Below are 20,651 nucleotides of genomic sequence, written 5' to 3'. Positions count from 1 at the left end.
CCTTCATGCCCTTAGTGTTGTGTCCCTACATAACGCACAGAGCTTGAGAAACAAACAGAAACGGGTAGAAGCTTTTATTACAAAAAAAAAGCTACTTAATACATACTCGACGCTCGTGAACTTAGAACGCTAATAAAAGCTACTCAAACTTGCAAAGAATATTTCTTCAGTCTATAACACCTGACACTGTACAACGCAGCAAACAAAAATAAGTCGAGAATGTACCAGAACATGCAATAGAAATTAACTGTGACAAACGAGACGCTAGTAACTTTCCAAAATGTAGGAGAACTGTGCATTAGCTCTTTTGTGGTGTTTGCCCTCCCAAAATACTTTTCCACACGCCGAGCAACAGAAGAATATTTCCGCATTGTTGACGGCTTCTTCAGGAAGAGGTCCCAGCTTGATAGGCACGCCCCCAGGTAAGGTGAGGTACATCAGATTGATGGGGCAGTTTGTAGGCTCGTAGCCAAGCAAAGGAGCTTGGAAGCGACCATGAAAGATGCCCATAGCCATTTTCATATGTTCCTGACTGACTTCAACAAAATCATTCCCGTTACACACCTATAAGAAAAGTCGAACACAATAAGCAATTAGCTAGTGTGCAGACGTAGTTATTTTCTTTGTTACACGTGGTAAAGAAAACAAGGGAGAAGATATTAAGTAATCGGATAGGCGCCGCTTTGAATATACGACCCTCTCCGTATTTTATATAAGCTCTCCCGGCCCCCACTGATTAAAACGTTTGATACTCTTGTGCAACGGCAACATTATAAAACTTACCAACAAGCATGCGAGCCGTGCAGCTCTTTGCGCAAACATGTATAGCGTTACTTGACTTATTCTAAGCCCGTTAACGTTTTTTCTCGGGTTAAATGTCAACGAAGTAATCAGTCGTCTATCGAACAATTCGGCCGTCACCTCCTATATCAAAACCTGGGTTTTATCTGGTCCGGATTCGCTGTCCTGGCATACACACGCCCGCCTTGCACTTCAATGAGGGCAATTTAGGCAGCAACAAGCACACAGAAACTAAAAGAGGCAGATTTTAAAGGTACTTGCACCCGTCCTGACCAGGAATTATGGCAGTATGTAGGACGTGTGGCATATATGCACCTAGTTATATGCTTCTGACCTGGTACATGGCCAGGCTTGTCACGAGTCTCCCTACCGCTTAGTGGATGCGAGGGTGCCCGCGTGCCTGTTCGGTATCTCAGGGCTAATGGGTCCAATCCCGTTCGAGGCTTACAGTTTTTCTTTGTACCACGCGTGTGACATGTTAAACATTTCATCATTATTTTTTTAACAGTGCGTTTTAATTACGTTTTAAGATAACATTATTACCTGGCAACGACTGAAAATATCCTGTCTTTTTACTTTGACATTGAAGTATTTCATCAGAGATGACATTTGTTGCCTTATCTTCCCGCATGGAACACAGATGCACATTCCCTCAGGTACTTGAGAGCTTAACTGTGAACAAGACATTGGTACTATATAACGATGATATAAAATGGACGTCAAGAAATAACACTAGCAGAACGATTCTGAAACTTGCAAAAGCCTTCTTAATCCAAAGGGCGGTTATACTAGAATTATAACAGAAATATGACCGACACAAGAAGGCAAACACTCCATGTTATTTTTATAAAATACATCGTGGTAACGCCTATAGGATAAGGAGATATATAACGATACTATATAACGATGATATAAAATGGACGTCAAGAAATAACACTAGCAGAACGATTCTGAAACTTGCAAAAGCCTTCTTAATCCAAAGGGCGGTTATACTAGAATTATGACAGAAATATGACCGACACAAGAAGGCAAACACTCCATGTTATTTTTATAAAATACATCGTGGTAACGCCTATAGGATAAGGAGATACCAAATCGTAATTGTTTGAATGATTTATTAATTGATTGATTGACTTGTTGACTGATTGTTTGTTTGATCCATCGAATGATTATATCCATTACTCATGCCATTTTTCTACCACAAGTTTTAAACTACTTTTTTCTCGCACCTTTTCGTAAGGCATACCAGTGGTGAAGATTATTCTGTTTTCGTTCCGGGCAACCTGGTGGGGAAAACGATAAAATAGAGACAAATTAGTCCAGTGCAGATAAGAAACACTATGAATCAAATGAATCCTCAGGGGCAATAAATTTTATTCAAATTCCTTACGTTCGTATGCTTCAACATGCGTTTTCAGAAGTGACCGTTCAGTGTTTTTTTTTTAACCTGCATATACGAAGTGGAGTGAACCCTTTAAATGCCAATAGTGACCAACAACAATTTTCTCCTAACAATATCCATACATTGTCAAGAGATAAAGACAAAACCATAGACAAAATGCTATGATCTTTAATCAAATTCTCTCAACTAATTGTTTAAGGAGATGTATGGCGATCAGTTTGGAGAATTTGTATGTGGATATTGGGGCTTAAAGGGTTCATATGACAAAAAATCGCCCTTTGTAAGGAAATCCCAAAAAATTTTGTAAATATTGGATTTGGATTCCAGGGACTGGATTCCTGGTTCTCTGTCAGTGGAACTTGGATTCCGGATTCCAATCGCTAGTGGGAGTCCGCATTCGTTGGGCCGTATTCCGGATTCCAAAGGCCAAGATTCCAGGTTGCACCAGCAAAATTTCCGGATCCTGCATTCCAAATGCAAAAATTTCCCGGACTTCGCGATCCAAAATTCCCTTACAAGGGGCGAAAAGACAGTATTACGTGACAGATGAAGAGATAACGCAGTTGAATTCGTAATGTTTGTTACCGCAGTTTGTTTCTATTACTTCTTGAGTTGAGATGGCCAAAAGACAAGTGAAAATCACAGAGGAATTTTACAGGCTTGAGCATTATTTTAGCAACCAATTAAAGAACCTAGGGAGATTCAATTTTGATGACTTGGATTTTCAAAAGCGATGCTCGTTTTGCGGAACACGGTTTTAATGATGTGTGCCATTGTGTAGGCAGCTTGTTGTTAACACCATACAGTATGCTCTCGACATTGCGGATCCTAACAGAATACAAGGTGCGTATCAGACATGAGCCTAATAAATGACTTAGATTGATACAAGTCTCTTATTAATAGCTCAGTAGATAATGCTCCCGCTTGCTGTTTGGGAGGACAAGGGTTCAAATCATATCAAGTAATCATTTTTTTTTTGGGTCCACGCTCTTGATTATCTAACATTTCTCAACAAACTCTCTGATACAATACAAGAGAGAATGGGCCATTTACACGATGGCGTCATTTTTCTACGAAGAACAGAATCCTTTTCGTTTTTCTTATCATCCTTTTCTTTTAAAATTTGGTAGTCCCAGTGAGGTTTAGATAACAAAAGCCTTAATTTGCACAAGAAAGCAATACCCTGAAGGATTCTGGTCGAAATAGTAAAATGACGTCATCGTGCAAATGACCTATTGGTGAACCTGACCTCAAGTAATTTGGCGTGATCGCTGTTGTTATCCATAATAGTCACGTCTACCCCGCAGCATCTTAAATGCTGACCCAGTCCCTGCAGCATTTTATCGACCACGACCCTCAGTTGCTGCGGAGGAATGGGTTTCCTTTTTTGTGCTGGCGGAAGTATATCCTAAAGAGAAAGACAAGTATCTTTTATTTGTCTCTCAGTGTCATAACATGGCTAAAAATTAAACCAGACTGCCGAAACGACAGGTGGCAACAGTGGAGAAGTGAGACTATCTTTTTTGTAGGGAGAATGGTAGATGCCAAATTTTTTTAGCTGACGCTGGATATTTAAACAATGTATGTGTTATGTCATCCTGCTAGTAAGGGCTCCTTCTGTTCTCTTGAGTGAGTAGCAAAAAAGCAGGCTCCGCCAGAATCGCATCAGGCCTTTGAAGTCGCCAAGGCCCAAGCTTCTGGAGTCTGGACAAGTCAATCTTTTTCCCTCTTGTCAAACTGGTTTTCCTAGTGCGAGCACCGTTTACTGATAAAACCGATGGTCATTACTGAGCCCGCTGTACCAAGCGCACGGCTATTAGGCCTGGGTTTGAAACAGTATCCTAGGAACGAGCAGCGCATGCTCAACAATGATCTTACTCAATTTGTGTAGAGTCTTTCTCGTGTACGTCAAAATCGGCAAATGAAGGAAAGGGGTCTGAAGGCAAGGTGCAGTTATGTTTTAAAGGGCGATGGTTTTTTCTCAAACTCGTTATTATTTATTATCATGCGCGAGAACCTATTAAAGCAAACAAACATTGAACGAAGGAAAAAACAAACCACAACATAAATGGGGTTTTTCTGCCATAATAAGGAATATAGGCAAGTTATCAACAGTTACACTTACATTGGTGCGTTGTCCTGGTTTCGGGCGTTTCCGTCTAAAATAAAACAAAGAAGGAAAGTTTATGAAGGTGGATTTCAAGATTGAAGAACAATTTTCTGACTCAAATTAAGTCGCTTAATTAAGTGGAGAACATTCCTGCTTGATGAATGCAAATTTATCCTTTGAACAAACATACGTTTCTAGTTTATCACTGTGGCAAAATAATTTCGTCAGAGCTTTTTTTTTTTAGCAAGGCCTTAATAGAAAATACAAAATATTTTTACATCACAGGTCATTGCCTGCAAATTTGCTTATTTATAGTAATAACAAAGTTCGTTTCCATGCATCCTTTAAATCTTAAACCAAAAGCTTAAAACTTACCACAACACAGTGTGTTTCTCTTGACTACAAATATTTTTCGAAACGAGAACTTAAACGTAGAATTTGACGGCTCGAGGGACGAAAAAAAGACTAATCACAACAACTTAATACCGTTGTTTCTCTTTTTTAGGCTGCAACCAGCTCAGGACGAGAGCAGGTTCCATATTTACTCGCAGCCTCGACTCTAACATCCATTCCTTGAGCACGTCATACACCTCCAGCAGACAATGCGCGTCTAAAGCTAAGGGAAAAGATTGGCACAGATTAACTGAGGTTTTTGTGAATGGCAAACTCTCTGAATCTCAATTGATCGAAACGTAGCGTGAAAATGTTAGGCCTGTGGAAGGAAGAAAAATGGACAAACCAGGGGACAACCCTTCGAGCGAGGCCGAGGAACAACTTCAAACTTTGCTGACATACCAGGAAGGAGAAATGAAGTCGCCCCTTTGTCACTGAGGTGAGAATAGGAATGACAGCGCACGTGTCAAACCGCCATCTTACCGCGCTATTCCTGTTCTCTATAATCTATAGTAAGGGACAGTCTCACGACTTAGCGCATGGGCACATTATGACGTATTCCTTTAAGTTCCCATTAGTAACGAACCACCACATGAGAACAGACAACTCGCTCGTGTTCCACATTTTGGGTCAAAGAACAACAACAATCAAAGCAAAAATCCTTGAACTGAAGATTGTCAGTGGAAACTGACCAAAGGCCTGCTCCTTGCAAAAATTAGTCTGCAGTTACACATGATTTGGTCAATACAAAAAACAATTGAAATAGACAGGGCTAACTTAAATGATTGTTTTCGCATGCGTCTTATCGTGAAACTTTTCATTAGTAAGCCTACCTGCATATATTAGTTGATCCTCACTTAACGGTCGGCGTTCCCAGTCTGATAGCTGGTAAGTTTTATCCAGTGGTAACCCAAGGCACAGGAACACCAGCTCGCTCAGACCACGTTCCTCTTCAATGCAAGCACGCTGTCTGGCCGACACACTTCTCATACGGGACCCAAGCTTCTGTCGAACACTCGGTATGCCGAGGATCTGTTACGATAAAATGTTTCGCACATAAAATGACTCGAAGAACAAAACTTTGAGCAAGAGATATATATATAGCGCGAGAACGCATACGTATTCCAGTCGCCGCTTCTGGCTGGAGACTACCGAAAATTCGTCTGCGTTCACGCAGGCTAAGATATGTACGGTCTAAGCGTATTTCTGGCATCGACCATTAGAAAAATCTGGAGACACAACAACATAACTGACTCCGTCCTACCTGTTTGCTTAATGGGCACAGATCAACAAACCGAGCCAATCGCCTCACACTGTCCTCGAACAAAGGACACGACGAAACAAGGTTTCGAAAGTCAGAATCTACTCCATAGCCTGCGGAAAACATCAGGACAAAATTTTTCAGTTTACTGCCAAACCAAGCTGTCTATTTTCTTTCAGAATATAAAACTCACTTCAATAAACTTATTTAACGCCTGGAATGCGCTTACAAATAGGGTGGAAAGAAAACTTCCGCGTGTTTAGGTAGTAGTAATAATGTCATAATTACCCAATTTGAGAACCTGAGGATTAGCAAAGACATTCTCCGCAAACTGCTGCAGATCCGAATCTTTGGCACTGTCTGTCAAGGCGATCACATCCAAGATAAATACTTCATTCCGCGTAGACAGCTGAATGATCGCTAACCTACAAACAAAGTTGCCATGGTTATATGTGTGTCCGCGACTGCTCTTGTACGTATAATAGATATTTCCAAAACTCCTCTTTGTCATTATTCACTGCGTAAGTAAATAATATAAAGTAAATGAAGACAAAAAAATACAAAAAAAGCGTAATGATAAGAATAAACTCCATAAATGTGGTTAAAACTCTCCTCCAGCGTATTCAGTTAAAATCGTCTGAATGAGTTTTGATCGTCCAACACGTTCTATCCGTCTGCTTCAAACGAATAGAACGTCTGAAGATCGTCTCTGGGACAAACGTCGATCTTCACAGGTGACGAACTAAAGTAATAACTTAAAAATAATGTATATTTAGCCTCGTTGGAGAGAAACTTTATTGACTGGGCCGCCTGTGCCCAGTTTATAAAATGAGAAGATTTCTCCGTCAAATCACTTTCTCAAACTCATTAATAATTCATAAAGAAAATTCAAAGGAAATTAATGTTTATGAGTGTTTGGATATCGGATGAAAAACTGCTCATTTTTGCATCCTTAATTTCTCCTTCAAAAATGAACTTGTTTGAGAAAAAATATCAAACATTCGACACAGTGTTTCATCACCAGATGAAACACCTCGAAGTTCGTCAAAAATTCCCCGCTACGCGTCGTATTTTCAACTCTCTTCTCGGTGTTTCATCTGGTGATGAAACACTGCGTGTCATGTTTGATATATTACATCAATGATTAACCCACTAATCCAGAGGGCGTTGCGCGATCCGTAAAGCACGCAGAGTCTGTTTAAAGATTGATTTCTTTCTCTGACACGCCTCTTTGGCGAGATTGCAAATAAAGGGCGTGTTGTTAAGCGTTCCCTAAACGTGGGGAAGGAACGCGTGGCATTACTTAAAAAAAGAAGGCCTGCTTTATAGGAGACTAACGGTAACTACAACTGATTATACACGATATAACACTTGATTCACAAACCTTTCTGCAGTCCCAGCACGGCACATTGTTGGTCTCCACTCAGTGTCAAATCCTATCACACTACCCGGCTACAGAGGAACAAATAGGCAATGTACAGTGGAACCTCTATATAACGAAGTCCTTAGTAAAATGGACGATTTTCTTTCCCCCTCTAATAGCAAAATATGGAAAAGAACCTCGATATAACGAAACCTCGTTAGAGCAAACACATTTTGCCAGTCCCTGGGCCTTCGTTATATCGAGGTTCCACTGTATGAAAAATGGTTTCGCGTAAAGGTAAAAGTTGAGCCAGGTTCACCTGTTCCGTTTGTACGCTACCTCTCATATATCTCCCTATTTTAATTACGGGGCGTACGTATGTAAAAATCACGCGACAGTAGAAATCCACCCTTTAATTTTCTAGGTCTTTCTTAGTCGCAATAAAGAGAACGAATCCAAAAAAGATTTCTTTAAGTTAACCCCCCCTGCAAAAAAATAGCCTTGCTTTAACTTAACAGCCCTCCCCCCGCTCCCCTGCGAAAAAATTAGCCAAAGGACGAATACATGACGATGAATAAAAATGTTGTATATCAGCATAGATTGCAGAGATTTTATCACAACTATGGCTCACTGCTAAGAACTGAAGTGAATTCTATGGTTCCTGTCCACCATAACTATAATATTTTCCGCTCTTTGCTAGAAGACGGTAAATCATGCTTAAACATACCGCGCAAAGGGTTCGCATACACTCCCTTAAAGATCGGGAGTTATCCACCACGAATATTCTGTCCAACGGCAAAGGAAGCCGGTAGAATTTAGCAGGAGTTGAGCTCTGTGTAATGGACTCATTGTTAAACGTTCTGGCTTCTGATGTTCCATTCATTTCACCTTCCCAGTCTTCAGTATATTTCTGCGTACTTTGCCTTACCAAATCAACAAAAAAAACTTCAGATGATAAGCAGTATTGTTATTCATTCAAAGTGTTTCTCCGTTTGTTAATGGCTTTAATCTACTGGCCATTTTTTTTCATACCCAACTAACGTTAACTATATTTAGAGGATGCTTAGAGTATACCATTACTGACGTCATTTTATCCGACATCGATGACTGTGTAATACAATATACAGTGGAACCTCGATATAACGAACCTCTTTATAACGAATTCCTCGGAACGAACGATTTTCTTTACCCCTCTAATAGTCACCTATATGGAAAAGAAACTCGATATAACGAAACCTCGTTACAACGAACACATTTTGCAGTCCATTGGCCCTTCACAATATCGACATTCCGCTGTATAATCATTGACGTCAGGCAAAACAGCGGCACGGCATCTTAGCTGTTTTGGCGTGAGAGGGGAACTCGAGAAAATGGCGACAGAATTAAAGGCTACGTAAAATTAATGACTAAAAATGATAGCAAGAATATGCAAAATAAGCATTGTAAAATTTAAAGCATGAATGCTGGCTGATGTTGACAATATTCTGAATTTTTTTCATAAAAAGCCTGTTATAACTTCTTGATGACTGTGCTCTATTGCGTACTTAGTTTCCCTGCATAAATGTCTTTCAATGCGTCAACATCGTTATACCTGGATGCCATCTTAGCACTAAGATATAGAAAACGTTGCGGGCGATAGTATTTTTAAAAAAACGTTGAGTATAGTGGTCCGGGTGAGGGTAGTTTTGGATAAGATTGTTGTTGATGACAATGACTGACGTTTCGACAACCTGTGCGGTAGTCATTTCAGAGTCAAAAAGTGACTTGTATCACGTCAGTTGATGGTATTAAACTCTGGTTATTGGCCTGATTGGTCAATCAAATCGCGATGTTATTGGTCGTGTGTCAGTTAAGCCGTGATGTTATCGGCTATGAAGACTCGTAATATCATTGGTGACTCGTAATGTCATTGGTGCGTTTCGATCCGCATATTGTCACAGTTAAACAGTCTTTCATTTTTAGTCAAATTGTCAGTTGTCCAGTCGTTCTCATTTCCTTACCTGTGAAATGGTAAAACTATAAATTAACGCTGCATGAAATTTCGTGCCAAACGTAAGGATTTAAAATTTATCATCCACGGCATTACGAACACACCTGAAATATAAACGTCTCGCGATGTTTGTGTTTGAATGACACTAATACCACAGACTCCATTGTATAAGACAAGGAGATTCTCGTCGGAAATTACAATTACCTGGCCTCCATAGGAGACCAATCTGGGCGTGATTCAGGCTTTGTTCGACCCCTAACGGAGACAATACTCCAACACAGAATGACGACGTGTCTCTTTTTATATTGTTCTATATTCTTTACGAATAGCTGCTAAACGATACCTTAATGGAAAAGAATATTGTCTTTCCGCCCTGGATACCCTAAGTGAGACCAAAATCTGCAATTTCTATCCCTAAGTGAGACGAGAAGCATCCCAGTCATTCTCATATGGGGGCACTCCGGACACAATAACTGTGATTATATTCTTTTCTCAAAAAGAGTGCGTCAAAAAGAAAAGAATAGATCCTATAGAAAAAAATTGCAAGATGTGTCATTCAACGACGTATTTCTAGCAAGAGCTAATGATGCTAGCTTACCAGGAATCGATAACTTGTTTAACTTCAACAGGAACTGATTCCAGAGGCAGGGAGTAATACGTAGTCCATCTCGCAGCTTCATGAAAATCTTCAAACTCCACCAAGCTCTCTATCAGCTTGTGCTGTAGCCATTTGTTATCTCCAAGGGCAGTCTGTTAGAAGCAATACATTTATATACAACAGAGCTGAAGCAACCACGACAACCACGACGGCAGCGAGAACGACAAAAAAGCAACAGCTTTAAAAAAATCAACTCTGCACGAGCATCAAACTTCAGTTTTGGTACATTCCTTTGCCGTTACTGAGAGCCTGTTTATATTACCGGGCTGGCTCGGTTTATTCCTTATTTCCTCATAAACTCGCGTTGTGTTAATATGAGAAGACGGACTGGCCTGCTTACCAGATCTCAGCTCAAGTAACCAGGATCTCGACAAGCGGGCCGGCGGCGCGCCCGTTTTATCATATTAACACAACGCAAATTTTATGAAGAAACAAGACATAACCTGAGCCAGCCCGGTTAAGGATGCCAGCCCGGCTAACCTGCCCGGCTCACATCGTATAAAACAGACCAGAGACTGCAAGACTACGACCTGAAATGTCTTAGGCCTCGCCCACACGTATCGAGATATTTTTGAACACGGAGATTTTTTCAGCCGTTTTAGTCTTCCGTCCACGCGTAAACGGCGTTTTTTATGGACCTAAAACGCAGGTTTTCGAAAACGGTCCCAAGAGTGAACATTTTTGGAAACGCCGGCTTATCACTTTTCTTTGGAAGGACAAAGACGGATAATACGATGACGTCACATCATACAGCGCATTCTATGTAAGGATGTTATTGTATTTCCATTGTTTTAGCGTTTTCGTGTGGACGGGCGAAAACGACTTGAATACGCTACGTGTCAACGCGTAGTTTTTCGAAAACGGAGAAAAAAATCTCCGTTTTCAAAAATATTCAGACACGTGTGGACGAGGCCAAAGACATTTCAGGTTAGTCGTGCAGTCTTAGTAATGACAAAGGAATGAATTTGATTTCCGAGCAATAAAAATTTGTTGCTGTGTAACAATCCCTACAGGAATTCTTACCTCAATAAGGTTGTCCCATTTCTGATTCAGTGGCTGTTTCTAAGTTAAAGAAAATGACACTTGATTATATTTCATGAATCTTTAATCAGGCACTCATCGTACTGGCCTTTAATGTAGAATCGCGAATCTACAACGGTTCGAACTGTTAGAGCATTGTTCCAACACTGCAGTTGTTCCATTGTTCCAACACTGTTTTCACGGACATGACGGAAGATTCTGGTGTCATACATGTTCATTGTACTACTCGCCTTTCACTGTACTGCATTTGAGATTTTAGTGGCCCTCCTATAAAGTATTTCATAAAAAAAGAAGTCTTTCAAAGTTAATAAATGAGCACTTACCTCGGAGTACTTCTTTTGTAACAGGTATCTTAATCCATTTAAGTTCTTTTCTTTGTATATATTGGGAAAATTCTCTGAAATATTCCGGAAACAAATTGAAGTCACTATGATTGATGATTGATGTACAATGTAGATTAATGATGTACACGCAAGAACACATGTAGTACTACTGATGGGCGTGAGTACATATAGTGTACCCGTAGTTATGGTGTTGATGAATATATCATAGCCTAGTAATGCATTGTGTAGCCACATAAATCAGAACATATTCAGGGGTGGATCTAGGGGGAGGGTGCAGGGAGTGCACACCTCCCCCCCCCCCCCCCCTGAGATGACCTGCGGTTTTCTAATACAACTGGTATTCTGCAAAAAAAAAAAAAGTGGTTTATTGGTGTTGAAGTAGAGCAAGAGACAAGTGCACCCCCTCCTAAAAAAAATCCTGGACCTGCCCCTGATATTTAAAATTTTAACCCAAATAAAAATTTTAGGATTTCTTATAACAGTGTAGAACTGATTCAATTGCGTGTAATAAGTATTTTAAATTCTACTTATTAGCAACAAGAATATTATTTTCATTATCTTTTGCACTCACCAGCCTTCAAATTAAACATTTTAACCATCCTCTCACCAAGCTTGACAAGAGTCTTGTTCTTCAGTCTGTGATCCTTTGGTTTTGGAGACAAAGTTTTTCTGGAGGAGATCAAATAAAGTGACTCCGTTCTGTGTAAATGTTGGCAGGATTTTATAATAGAAACATCGAGCAAATTCTCACAAGCCCAGCTGAAGAATACTTCTTTTCAAGTCACTGTCACTAAATTTTTCAACCGTTATTGATTGCTATCATGAACTAATTAAATATATAAAAAAATATATGTTTTTTTCCAACTAATTCGAACCTACTGAAGCAGTGCTTGTAGAATTGGTAACAACTAGGAATTGACCTACAAATAATGTAACAAAGCACAATTGCAGAAGACATGTCTATCACAGATGTAGTGTACAGTACAACACAAAGTGCAGTAACTGTTTTGAGGTACAAAAAAAAAGTGACTACAGTGAGGCAAATGATACACAAAGCCGAAATATAAACACGATGATTAAAAAAAGTCAGAAGCTCTGGGCTTTTTTGCAAATAAGGAAAAGGCCCAGAAAGCATACATGTAGAAAATTTTCTCTTGGCTTTTCGAGCATTTCCAGAAGACAAATTCCTGGAAAGCTAGGAGAGCCTGGACACTCCTGGCTTTTCCAGGCTATTCGATGGCTTTGAGGCGTGTGCAAAAAAGCCAGGAATTCTGGGCTCCTTTTTGCAGGGGATTACTGGTAATAATGGACTCACTCAACAACTATCTCCAGCTCATCATCTGTCATTCCACATAAATCATCCAGCATCCTCATGAACAGCTGCAAGGACATTGAGCAACCTGCCACATAACTACGTGTACAAATAAAACAATTAGTTGCAACCTGCTAGGTGTCTGAATAGTATGTAGGACTTTCCTGAAATTCCAAATGGAAATACATGCAATTTTTTACTACAGTGAAACCTGGATTTCTGTAGGCAGACACCCAAGCAACCTCTACTGATGTCCACTTAATATAACTCTATGCTAAATACAGGTTTGTTTTACTTAAATTATGGGACAAAACATTTGAAACTTATTAGGCTATTTGTCTGCTTAATACAGCTAGGGTGCCTTCTTAAAATACTGTCCTGCGTAAGACCTGACTTGACGTACGTTTACAGAGTTTCACAATGACATTGTACAATACTTGCAAACATGCAGTATAAATTTCTCTTTTAATTTAATATTTAAGCACAGACCCGGGATTACATATACATGTAGTGGCAAAAATAAGTGTAATTTTTTTTGAAACCGGAGTTTTTTCAATTTCAATTTGCTGTTGTGCAATATACAGAGCTATATTGCTTTAAATTAAAAACTAGATAGTTGATAATTACAGACTACACAACTATATTTTTCATTCAATTCTCACCAAGGATAGAAGAATTTGTGACCACTCAAAACGAAATCCTTGGGCCATTTTAGCACCTTTCTTTTAACTGATTGCCTACATGTACTTTGTACTTTGAATGATCTTTAAATGTTACCTTTCTGCTAACTGTAATTTATCCACAATTACCAAAGGCAGCAAGATCTAGGAAAATTACACAAGAAACGTCTATAAAAAATTGTCTCTTGTGTCAACTGATCAAATGCTGAGCAATTTATAAAGATGCCTGCCTGATTTTATAGTGAGAAACTTACAGTAATTACAAGACTGTCGTTGAGAGAAAAAAATAGAAACTTAGAGCAGTTAGACTTTTGATGACCGTATATATTCTGACGCATTTCATATGTTTTTGTCATGTTCTACAACATGGTTTTCATGGTTGTCATGGTTGTCATTTCAAAGTTGTCCACAGTCAAAAAACAAACTAAATTTTTGTAACATGCATGCAAGTGGGAAATTTAATACAATATAAAATCAAGAGATTTTTTTTAATTGTTATTGATAATCCAGTGGTTGGGTCAGACTGATAACAGTGTAACTTCTGACGATCAATTTTGAAATAGATTGTAAATTCCCAACACTACCTGTAAAGGGCATTTGTTCTCTTACCTGTATATAACAGAGACTACATCTAAGTTCTTCTGAGCTCAGATGAAATAATAGTCAATAATTTTCCATAGATAAAATACAATGTACCTTAATTTTTTAAAAAACATTTCTCAAAAAAGAAACATTGTGAAAAAATGCCCAGAATAAGGAAATTCTCAAAAAATAATAAGAAGAAAGCTTGATTATCCAAAAACAAAAAGGCTAAAACTTAGATTTTTGCCTGGAAAAGTATCCCATTCAGCCTGCAGTATCTAATATGGTTAGAATTGACAATTCAATTAATTTAAACAATAAAGTAATTACCTCAGTTACATCAAAGTGTTTTTGAAGTTTTAACTTGAATGCAATGGTAGCTGCCTGTTGCAAGAAAATAAATATGTTGCAAGACTGTTGAATCCTGCTTCATGAAAACACAAGATGTATATCAAATGAAAGCTTTTAAAGCTACTGGAGCTTTAGTTAAAAATTACTTGTTAACCATTTACATCATGATGTAGTTATCGCCTAAGTTAACTAAGTAATATAATGTGGTTACTACCAGTATACTGGGTGTCTTTATACACTAACTATTATTTTTGTAAAAACATTATTTTTTCTATTTTTCTTAGAATCTAACGGTGAGCATGTATCAAAATCAGCCATTGCAAAATAAAACTCAATCAGATTTTTGTATTTCACTAAAATTTTGATTTTCTTGTGTTTCTCGAAGAGTTACAAAATGAAAAATCAGGGTTTTGTCATATTCCATTGCTTTGAAAATTTAGAGAACATTATGGAAGAAAAAAGGCAGAAAAGAAGTGCATTAAGCAAGTAGCAATGTTATAAAAATGCTTAAATGAAAAATTTGATTTAAGAAAACAGCTTTTTAAATGATCAACTTCACACTATTCACACAACTTCATACTATTTGATTTCATCCACAGATTTAAAAGTTAGAGACAGAGACATTTAATTTTGCAGCAAAAGGGTTTAAATGTCCTTATTAATTAGTACTGACCTCCCTATATCTCCTTTTTGAATGCATTAGAAATCTCACATGTTTAGCTAAAAATCCATTGTCTCCCACATCAAGTTGAAAAGTCCTTTTTATTGGCTCAAAAAGGAGAAAAGTGGAGGAAACCACTACATCCAGTGCCAAATCCTTATGATTGTCTGTTGGCCAATAACCTAGCAGCTTTATTTCTTCAATACCTCTTCCTTCAGTCTTTGATTTAAGCCAAGCTTCAAACTCAACAAGGGTCAAATAAGCCAGTGACTTTTTGCCACTTTGAATATCAAAGTCAGCAAACTTGACAATAAAGAGCACAAAATCAAAACAGTCCTTGCTGGCTTCAAAAGCTTGCAAAAGTAATGACTTGAGTTCTGTTATCATATCTGAGAAGTAAAGTGACTCAAGTTCATCCAGCCACTCTCTTTCTGACAAAAAATGAAGAGACGACTTTTCATAGCTTCTGGGATGATCTTTGGATGGTTTTCCACCCCAGGCATCTGAGTCCGAGGAACATGTTGACAAAGTTTCTTCACACAAAAAATCATTCTTGCCAGTAGCAGCCAAAGATAAATTACTCTTTAACAAATATGCCTGGCTCATACTGTCTGACACAATATCATCACTTAGAGTTCTTGGGTTCTTTAATTCTATTTTGTGGTCATTGTTTACTATACCATTATCCCAATCTTCGTTACAATCCATGTACACCACACCTGAACTTGATGAAGGGTTCACTTGTGCTTTCAAGCAGGTTAACCGAGAGGCTGTTTCATAGCCTAGTTCACCTCCAGACAAATTTGGATCTGAACATTGTCCTGAATGAATTGCAGGAACACCATCATCTACTTTAGTATCCACCGTGATATAACCCCGCTTGATTAGTTCGGCTAATTCAGACAACAAAAATATATTTAATAAGCATCATAAATTAATAGCTATAAATTTAAAAAGGCGCGCTCACAATTGCGTACAGTGATGCCAACAAATTTCTCTTCACTTGTTGCTTTGCTTTTCGCGTTCGTCATACCTGGATCAATCATGTACAATGTACGCAAATTATCACGCGTAAATTATACAATCACGGTTCAGCACAACAAACAGGGAACGCTTACTTCCCGCTCAAACGCAAACGTTTTAAAACTAGCACCACACAGTCATTCATGTTTTATGACACTCACTATCGGCAGCATCAGAACGGAAACAAGTAGCGTCTTCTCTGGCGATCTCATGTTTGTCTTCATCACTGTATCCAACCAGAAGTGCTTCCACAACTTCTTTAAGAAAACAGTACAGAAACTGAACAGTGGCGATCATTACTGTAAAGCCTCTTCCAAACTTGCACTGGAAATTCAAGGTAGTTTCCGACAGGCGTTCTTTGTCTTGTCGATCCAGTCCCAACGCCATCCTTTGGGCGCTCAAAGTTGTCTTACATGAAGAAGTTGTCTTAAAAGGAGGTTTGAGAGTGAAAAAGTCTTTCCCGAAAAACGAAATGAGTTATGTTTTGAACAAGCTAAATACCAAGAAAGATGTGGATAATGCGATCAAGAGTTGTGAAGACAAAGTCCTTGTGCTGAGATTCGGGCGAGACGCTGACACAGTTTGTCAACAGCTGGACGATATTGTAAGAAAATGTGACTCGCTCAGTATCCTTGATGATAATACGGCCATCATTGCCTGTTTATTTTCTTGTGATAACTATTTTTGCGAGCATCATACGCATAGAGGTTAAAAGCAAATTTAACTAGCCTGAATTTCAGACATTCTTTCGAGTTGCATACTCCTCTAAAGGACGTCAGACGTCCCTGAGAGGATTGTGCGACTCGAAGGAATGTCTGTAATTCAGGCTACGGATTTTAAATAGTGCATCAGTTAATCCAGCCCATGATCCCCCCCACCAGGGGCTAACCCCCAGGCATTAGCATTTTTTTCTTCTTGAATGTCAATTTCCTGGGGGCTGGGACACATGAGCTGCTAAATGCTCTGCGGTGGGGACAATAAAATGGGGCAAATGCCCTGTCCTCAATCAACACTGCAGCAGTTTTCATTGATCACACAGGCGAGTAGTGACACTAAATGCATTTGAATGTGTAAAATCAGGAAATGCGTTCAAAACTAAACAAGGGGGATGGCTTAAGTAATGAAAAAATGCATGCATAAAATCAAGAAAACAGGCCTTTAAAAACCAACACAATTTTTTCCTGTCCTTGATAGATGAGCCAATCTGCTTGTCGTAGTTACTAAAACATGGAACGACTACGTGGTTGTAGATGGTTTTAGGTGGTTTTAGGTGGTTTTAGGTCATTCCATGTTTTAGTAACTACGATCTGCTTGTGTTTACTGTAAAATCCTCTATGTTTAGTTATATTTGGAGAGGAATCCACATGCGTATCAAAAGGTGGGGGTTGGCCCCTGGGTTGGCAAATGCCCAACTCCCAGGCCATGTAAAAATTACTAATGACCCAACCCTGGACTGACCAGGCGGGAAAATGCCCTGCAGTAGCCGGGGGTGGGGGGAGGGGATGGGCACAGCTGGAATTGGCTGATGCGTAACTACATCAGAAAAGCTTGTAGAATTGAAGGAGTGGTCAAATTTCTGGTCAGCGTCAAGCATTGCTTATCCATGCTATATTAGCTCTATTTCATTCTTAGAGAAAATGTAATTTTGTCTTTTTTTTTTTAATTTTATAATTCCTTACAAAGCAATGGTTTATAAATTTGTCACACGCGCAGCGTGGAGATTGCATTTTTTTTTCAATTTGGCAACCCAAGTAATGCCAATTTTCTTTGCAGTATGCATTTAAGAATCAAATAGGACAATAAAACAAAAACGGAAGAAGATGAGAGAACGAGGAGTCCTCACAACAAGATATTCGTAGCTAGTCACCCAACCAGTTCTTAGCTCGGCTCAGCGCACCCAAACTTGAGTGCCTTATCGAGGAGGGTTTGCGACACATTTTTCTAGTATATGATTACAAGTTTGAAGCAAAAGAAAATAAAATTAATTCAAGAATAAAATGAATGCTTGAAATATCCAGACCAAACTGAAACGTTTTTGTACTGTAATGTATGACTAATGTTAATTTATATGTGCTAAAATGTGATATTTTAGAGATTTAGCATGACGTTTGCGGCAAATGCCAAATATCAGATTCAAGCTCAGAATTTCTCAAAATAGAAAACGTGCTTCAAAAAACAGTCCAAAGCGATTGCTATAGGCAAAAGTGACGTAAATGTACTAATTTTTGGGTAGAAGTAATGAACAGTAAGAGACATTTTAAGGGAAAACTTGGTCACGTGTTACAAATATTATTTCACATTTGCCGTGTGCCGTAAACGTGACTGTAATTCTCTCTATTTTAATGCCTTATTTTACCTTGACAACCTAGCTGGCCAAGACTTCTCATGATGTTTCTCGCATGGCTGATATATTCATTGTGGATGTAGATGCAGTGCCTGTCTATACACGCTATTTTGATATCTCTCTGATACCATCTACTGTGTTTTTCTTTAATGGACAACACATGAAAGTAGACTATGGGTAAGACTTTGTTACAGTGACTGAAAATTTATTAAAGAGGTTATGTGCCTATCAGCAGCTATCCTGGGTGGTCAGCTGTGGGGACATACGCAGGCATCAGGTGGGATTTGTTGATAGTTGCTGCAACTTTTTAGTAGAGGACAGGGGGATTAGATCACTTTCGCACTTTGCTGTACAATCCCTGCGGAAAGACCCAAAGCATTTTGAATGCACCTACCGGTCAAGAAGGAAAATATTAATTAATAATATTATTATCATTCTTGGGTGGCAGGATTTCTGAACATCTTTGTGCAAATGCCCGGGGTTCCCCTGCTTGCCCCACCACCTGGTATGGCCGCTGATAAGTGCATTAATCATTGCGTTTACTGCAAATAGGAAACAGCAAATACCTTAAGTTCAACAACCTATGAAATGTTTTCAAACAGCAACCAAAATAACGGATGGGTTTGTTATTTTTTTTCATGCAGTAGACAAGTTAAAAAAGGTTGAATTTTTTTAGATTTATTTTTAAAGTCTGTTTTGTATTTTATCTTTACAATTTTCTTAATTTCTTATTCTTTTTTTTTGCTCAGCACACCTGACCACACAAAATTTATTGGAAGCTTCAAAACTAAACAAGATTTCATTGATCTTGTGGAAGTGATCCTGCGAGGAGCACTGAGAGGAAAACTGATTGTAACAAGCCCCATCGATCCACAGAACATTCCTAAATACAACCTGATATACAATGACATTTAACCGTTTCACTTTTAAGGGTTAATGTTTTACTATTACTGTAGCAATTTTCTGTATGCTCATCAGCTCCTCTAGGCTTTTGTCTTAAGAGAGAAAGCAATGAAAATAACTGTCTTCTCTCTGATCATTAATAGTGTTTATAATGAAAAGTTGGGACCAATTTATTGAAATAGAGATCATTGAAGCTATAGATGCGAAGTTTGTACGTACAAAAGGAAAGCGTGAAAAGAATCCAGGTTATTAAAGATGACAAATAACAAATCACTGTATTATATAATATTCCCATCTCACGCTTCACGGTAAAGAGCATGGAAGTGAAAAAAGAAGTTTTTGAAAACCTGTGAATTTTTGTTTAATTTCATGCCAAGCATTAATTTCAGTATTCTTGGTGTTTTGCAAGGCAAAGATAGTACCTTTCACTCTCAGTTGACTTAACACCTTTTGTGATAAAAGTAATCGCTAACCTATGACAGTTCTGCGTTACTTAGACTTTGGAGGTCCCCACCTTATCCTGTTTTCCGTCCGTGAAATAAGCTGCTCCTCGATTTTCCATTAGGAAACCCTGCCATTTAAGGTATTCCAAAGTCTCTTCGCTCTCACGTTTTTATGCATCAGAACAGTCGTCGAGAAATCCGTTTTTTTAATTTTTGAAAGAGTTTCTTCGAACAGTCCATCTAGATCTCTACTCGGGTCCCTTACTAAAGCTAATTAAAAGTGTGGAGGTGACATCTCATTGCACTAAATTCCGTCAGTGTGGCATAAAATGCTTTAGAAGAGGAAATGATGTAGATGAATTGTTCTCGTTAGTTAATGAACTTATGTTTTTGTTGTTGTTGTTCTGTTCTTTTTTTACCTTGGAAAATACTAGAATGGAATTTCATTCCCTCCGATACAGACCTACTTTCTTGATGGGTTTAAAACCACTTAATTTATTTTTGCCGTCCATGAATAAGACAGAAAGTTTAATTTCTGAGTCCCAGTGTTACCTTATCATACCTACCCTGGGCTGGGAACAAAGCTTCAAGCCACACCTATTCTAGCCAGAGTGGCAGGCGTTCGAAAGGGAAGGGGAAGTTAATTACGGCGCGAGACCGCGGGCTCTTTCTCCTTCGCGCGCCCAAATTCCCCCTTCCCCTTCCCCTTCCCCTTTTAACGCCTGCCACGCAGGCTACACCTATTCTAGTCAGTTGTTTTGTAGTTTGTATTTTGCAATTTTAGGGAAACAGAAAATCAAAACTTGGTATTTAAAAAAGAGGAATAAAGATACATTTATTATCGTGGTTGTTCTGTCGTGTTATGTTCAGCTTTGGGGTGAATCTCTCAACCCTATTGCTCAAATTGTCTCTGTGCGACAAAGTACTGTCCTAAACGGACGTTTCGCTACAAGTCGTTTTTTGAATCCGAAATTTTAGGTTTCCCTTTT

The 20,651-nt window shown here is 38.7% G+C and overlaps 2 protein-coding genes across 2 annotated transcripts; one reads left to right on the top strand and one right to left on the bottom strand.

Moving 5' to 3' along the window:
- Nucleotides 1-99: 99 nt before the first annotated feature.
- On the bottom strand, nucleotides 100-15,595 carry LOC140937530 (exonuclease mut-7 homolog). The gene is made up of 19 exons (XM_073387091.1): nucleotides 14,962-15,595; nucleotides 14,268-14,321; nucleotides 13,453-13,499; nucleotides 12,679-12,774; nucleotides 11,935-12,032; nucleotides 11,343-11,416; nucleotides 11,002-11,040; nucleotides 9,919-10,070; nucleotides 8,058-8,253; nucleotides 7,352-7,419; nucleotides 6,256-6,392; nucleotides 5,971-6,080; nucleotides 5,540-5,738; nucleotides 4,800-4,929; nucleotides 4,329-4,362; nucleotides 3,453-3,611; nucleotides 2,031-2,084; nucleotides 1,345-1,473; nucleotides 100-564 (listed from the first exon to the last, which is right to left on the bottom strand). Exons 1-19 carry the CDS (start codon nucleotides 15,553-15,555, stop codon nucleotides 265-267), a joined length of 2,670 nt encoding a protein of 889 aa, XP_073243192.1. The 5' UTR covers nucleotides 15,556-15,595; the 3' UTR covers nucleotides 100-264.
- Nucleotides 15,596-16,405: 810 nt separating this feature from the next.
- LOC140937382 (thioredoxin-like protein 4B) lies at nucleotides 16,406-20,508 on the top strand. The gene is made up of 3 exons (XM_073386937.1): nucleotides 16,406-16,576; nucleotides 18,342-18,493; nucleotides 19,066-20,508. The coding sequence occupies exons 1-3, from the start codon at nucleotides 16,445-16,447 to the stop codon at nucleotides 19,229-19,231; spliced, it is 450 nt and encodes a 149-aa protein (XP_073243038.1). The 5' UTR covers nucleotides 16,406-16,444; the 3' UTR covers nucleotides 19,232-20,508.
- Nucleotides 20,509-20,651: the final 143 nt, after the last annotated feature.

This window comes from Porites lutea, chromosome 5, assembly GCF_958299795.1.
Source record: "Porites lutea chromosome 5, jaPorLute2.1, whole genome shotgun sequence".
NCBI classification, from domain to species: domain Eukaryota; kingdom Metazoa; phylum Cnidaria; class Anthozoa; order Scleractinia; family Poritidae; genus Porites; species Porites lutea.
This window is presented reverse-complemented; position numbering and strand designations above follow the sequence as displayed.

Excerpts from the sequence above, each read along its gene's own strand:
- LOC140937382 (XM_073386937.1), top strand. The coding sequence starts at position 16,445 with ATGAGTTATGTTTTGAACAAGCTAAATACCAAGAAAGATGTGGATAAT. Across the intron at positions 16,577-18,341 it reads GTCAACAGCTGGACGATATT|CTGGCCAAGACTTCTCATGA; the intron begins GTAAGAAAATGT and ends TTGACAACCTAG. Across the intron at positions 18,494-19,065 it reads CACATGAAAGTAGACTATGG|CACACCTGACCACACAAAAT; the intron begins GTAAGACTTTGT and ends TTTTTTGCTCAG.
- LOC140937530 (XM_073387091.1), bottom strand. The coding sequence starts at position 15,555 with ATGAGCCAGGCATATTTGTTAAAGAGTAATTTATCTTTGGCTGCTACT. Across the intron at positions 6,393-7,351 it reads CGTGCTGGGACTGCAGAAAG|GTTAGCGATCATTCAGCTGT; the intron begins GTTTGTGAATCA and ends CTTTGTTTGTAG. Across the intron at positions 3,612-4,328 it reads AACCAGGACAACGCACCAAT|GATATACTTCCGCCAGCACA; the intron begins GTAAGTGTAACT and ends CTTTCTCTTTAG.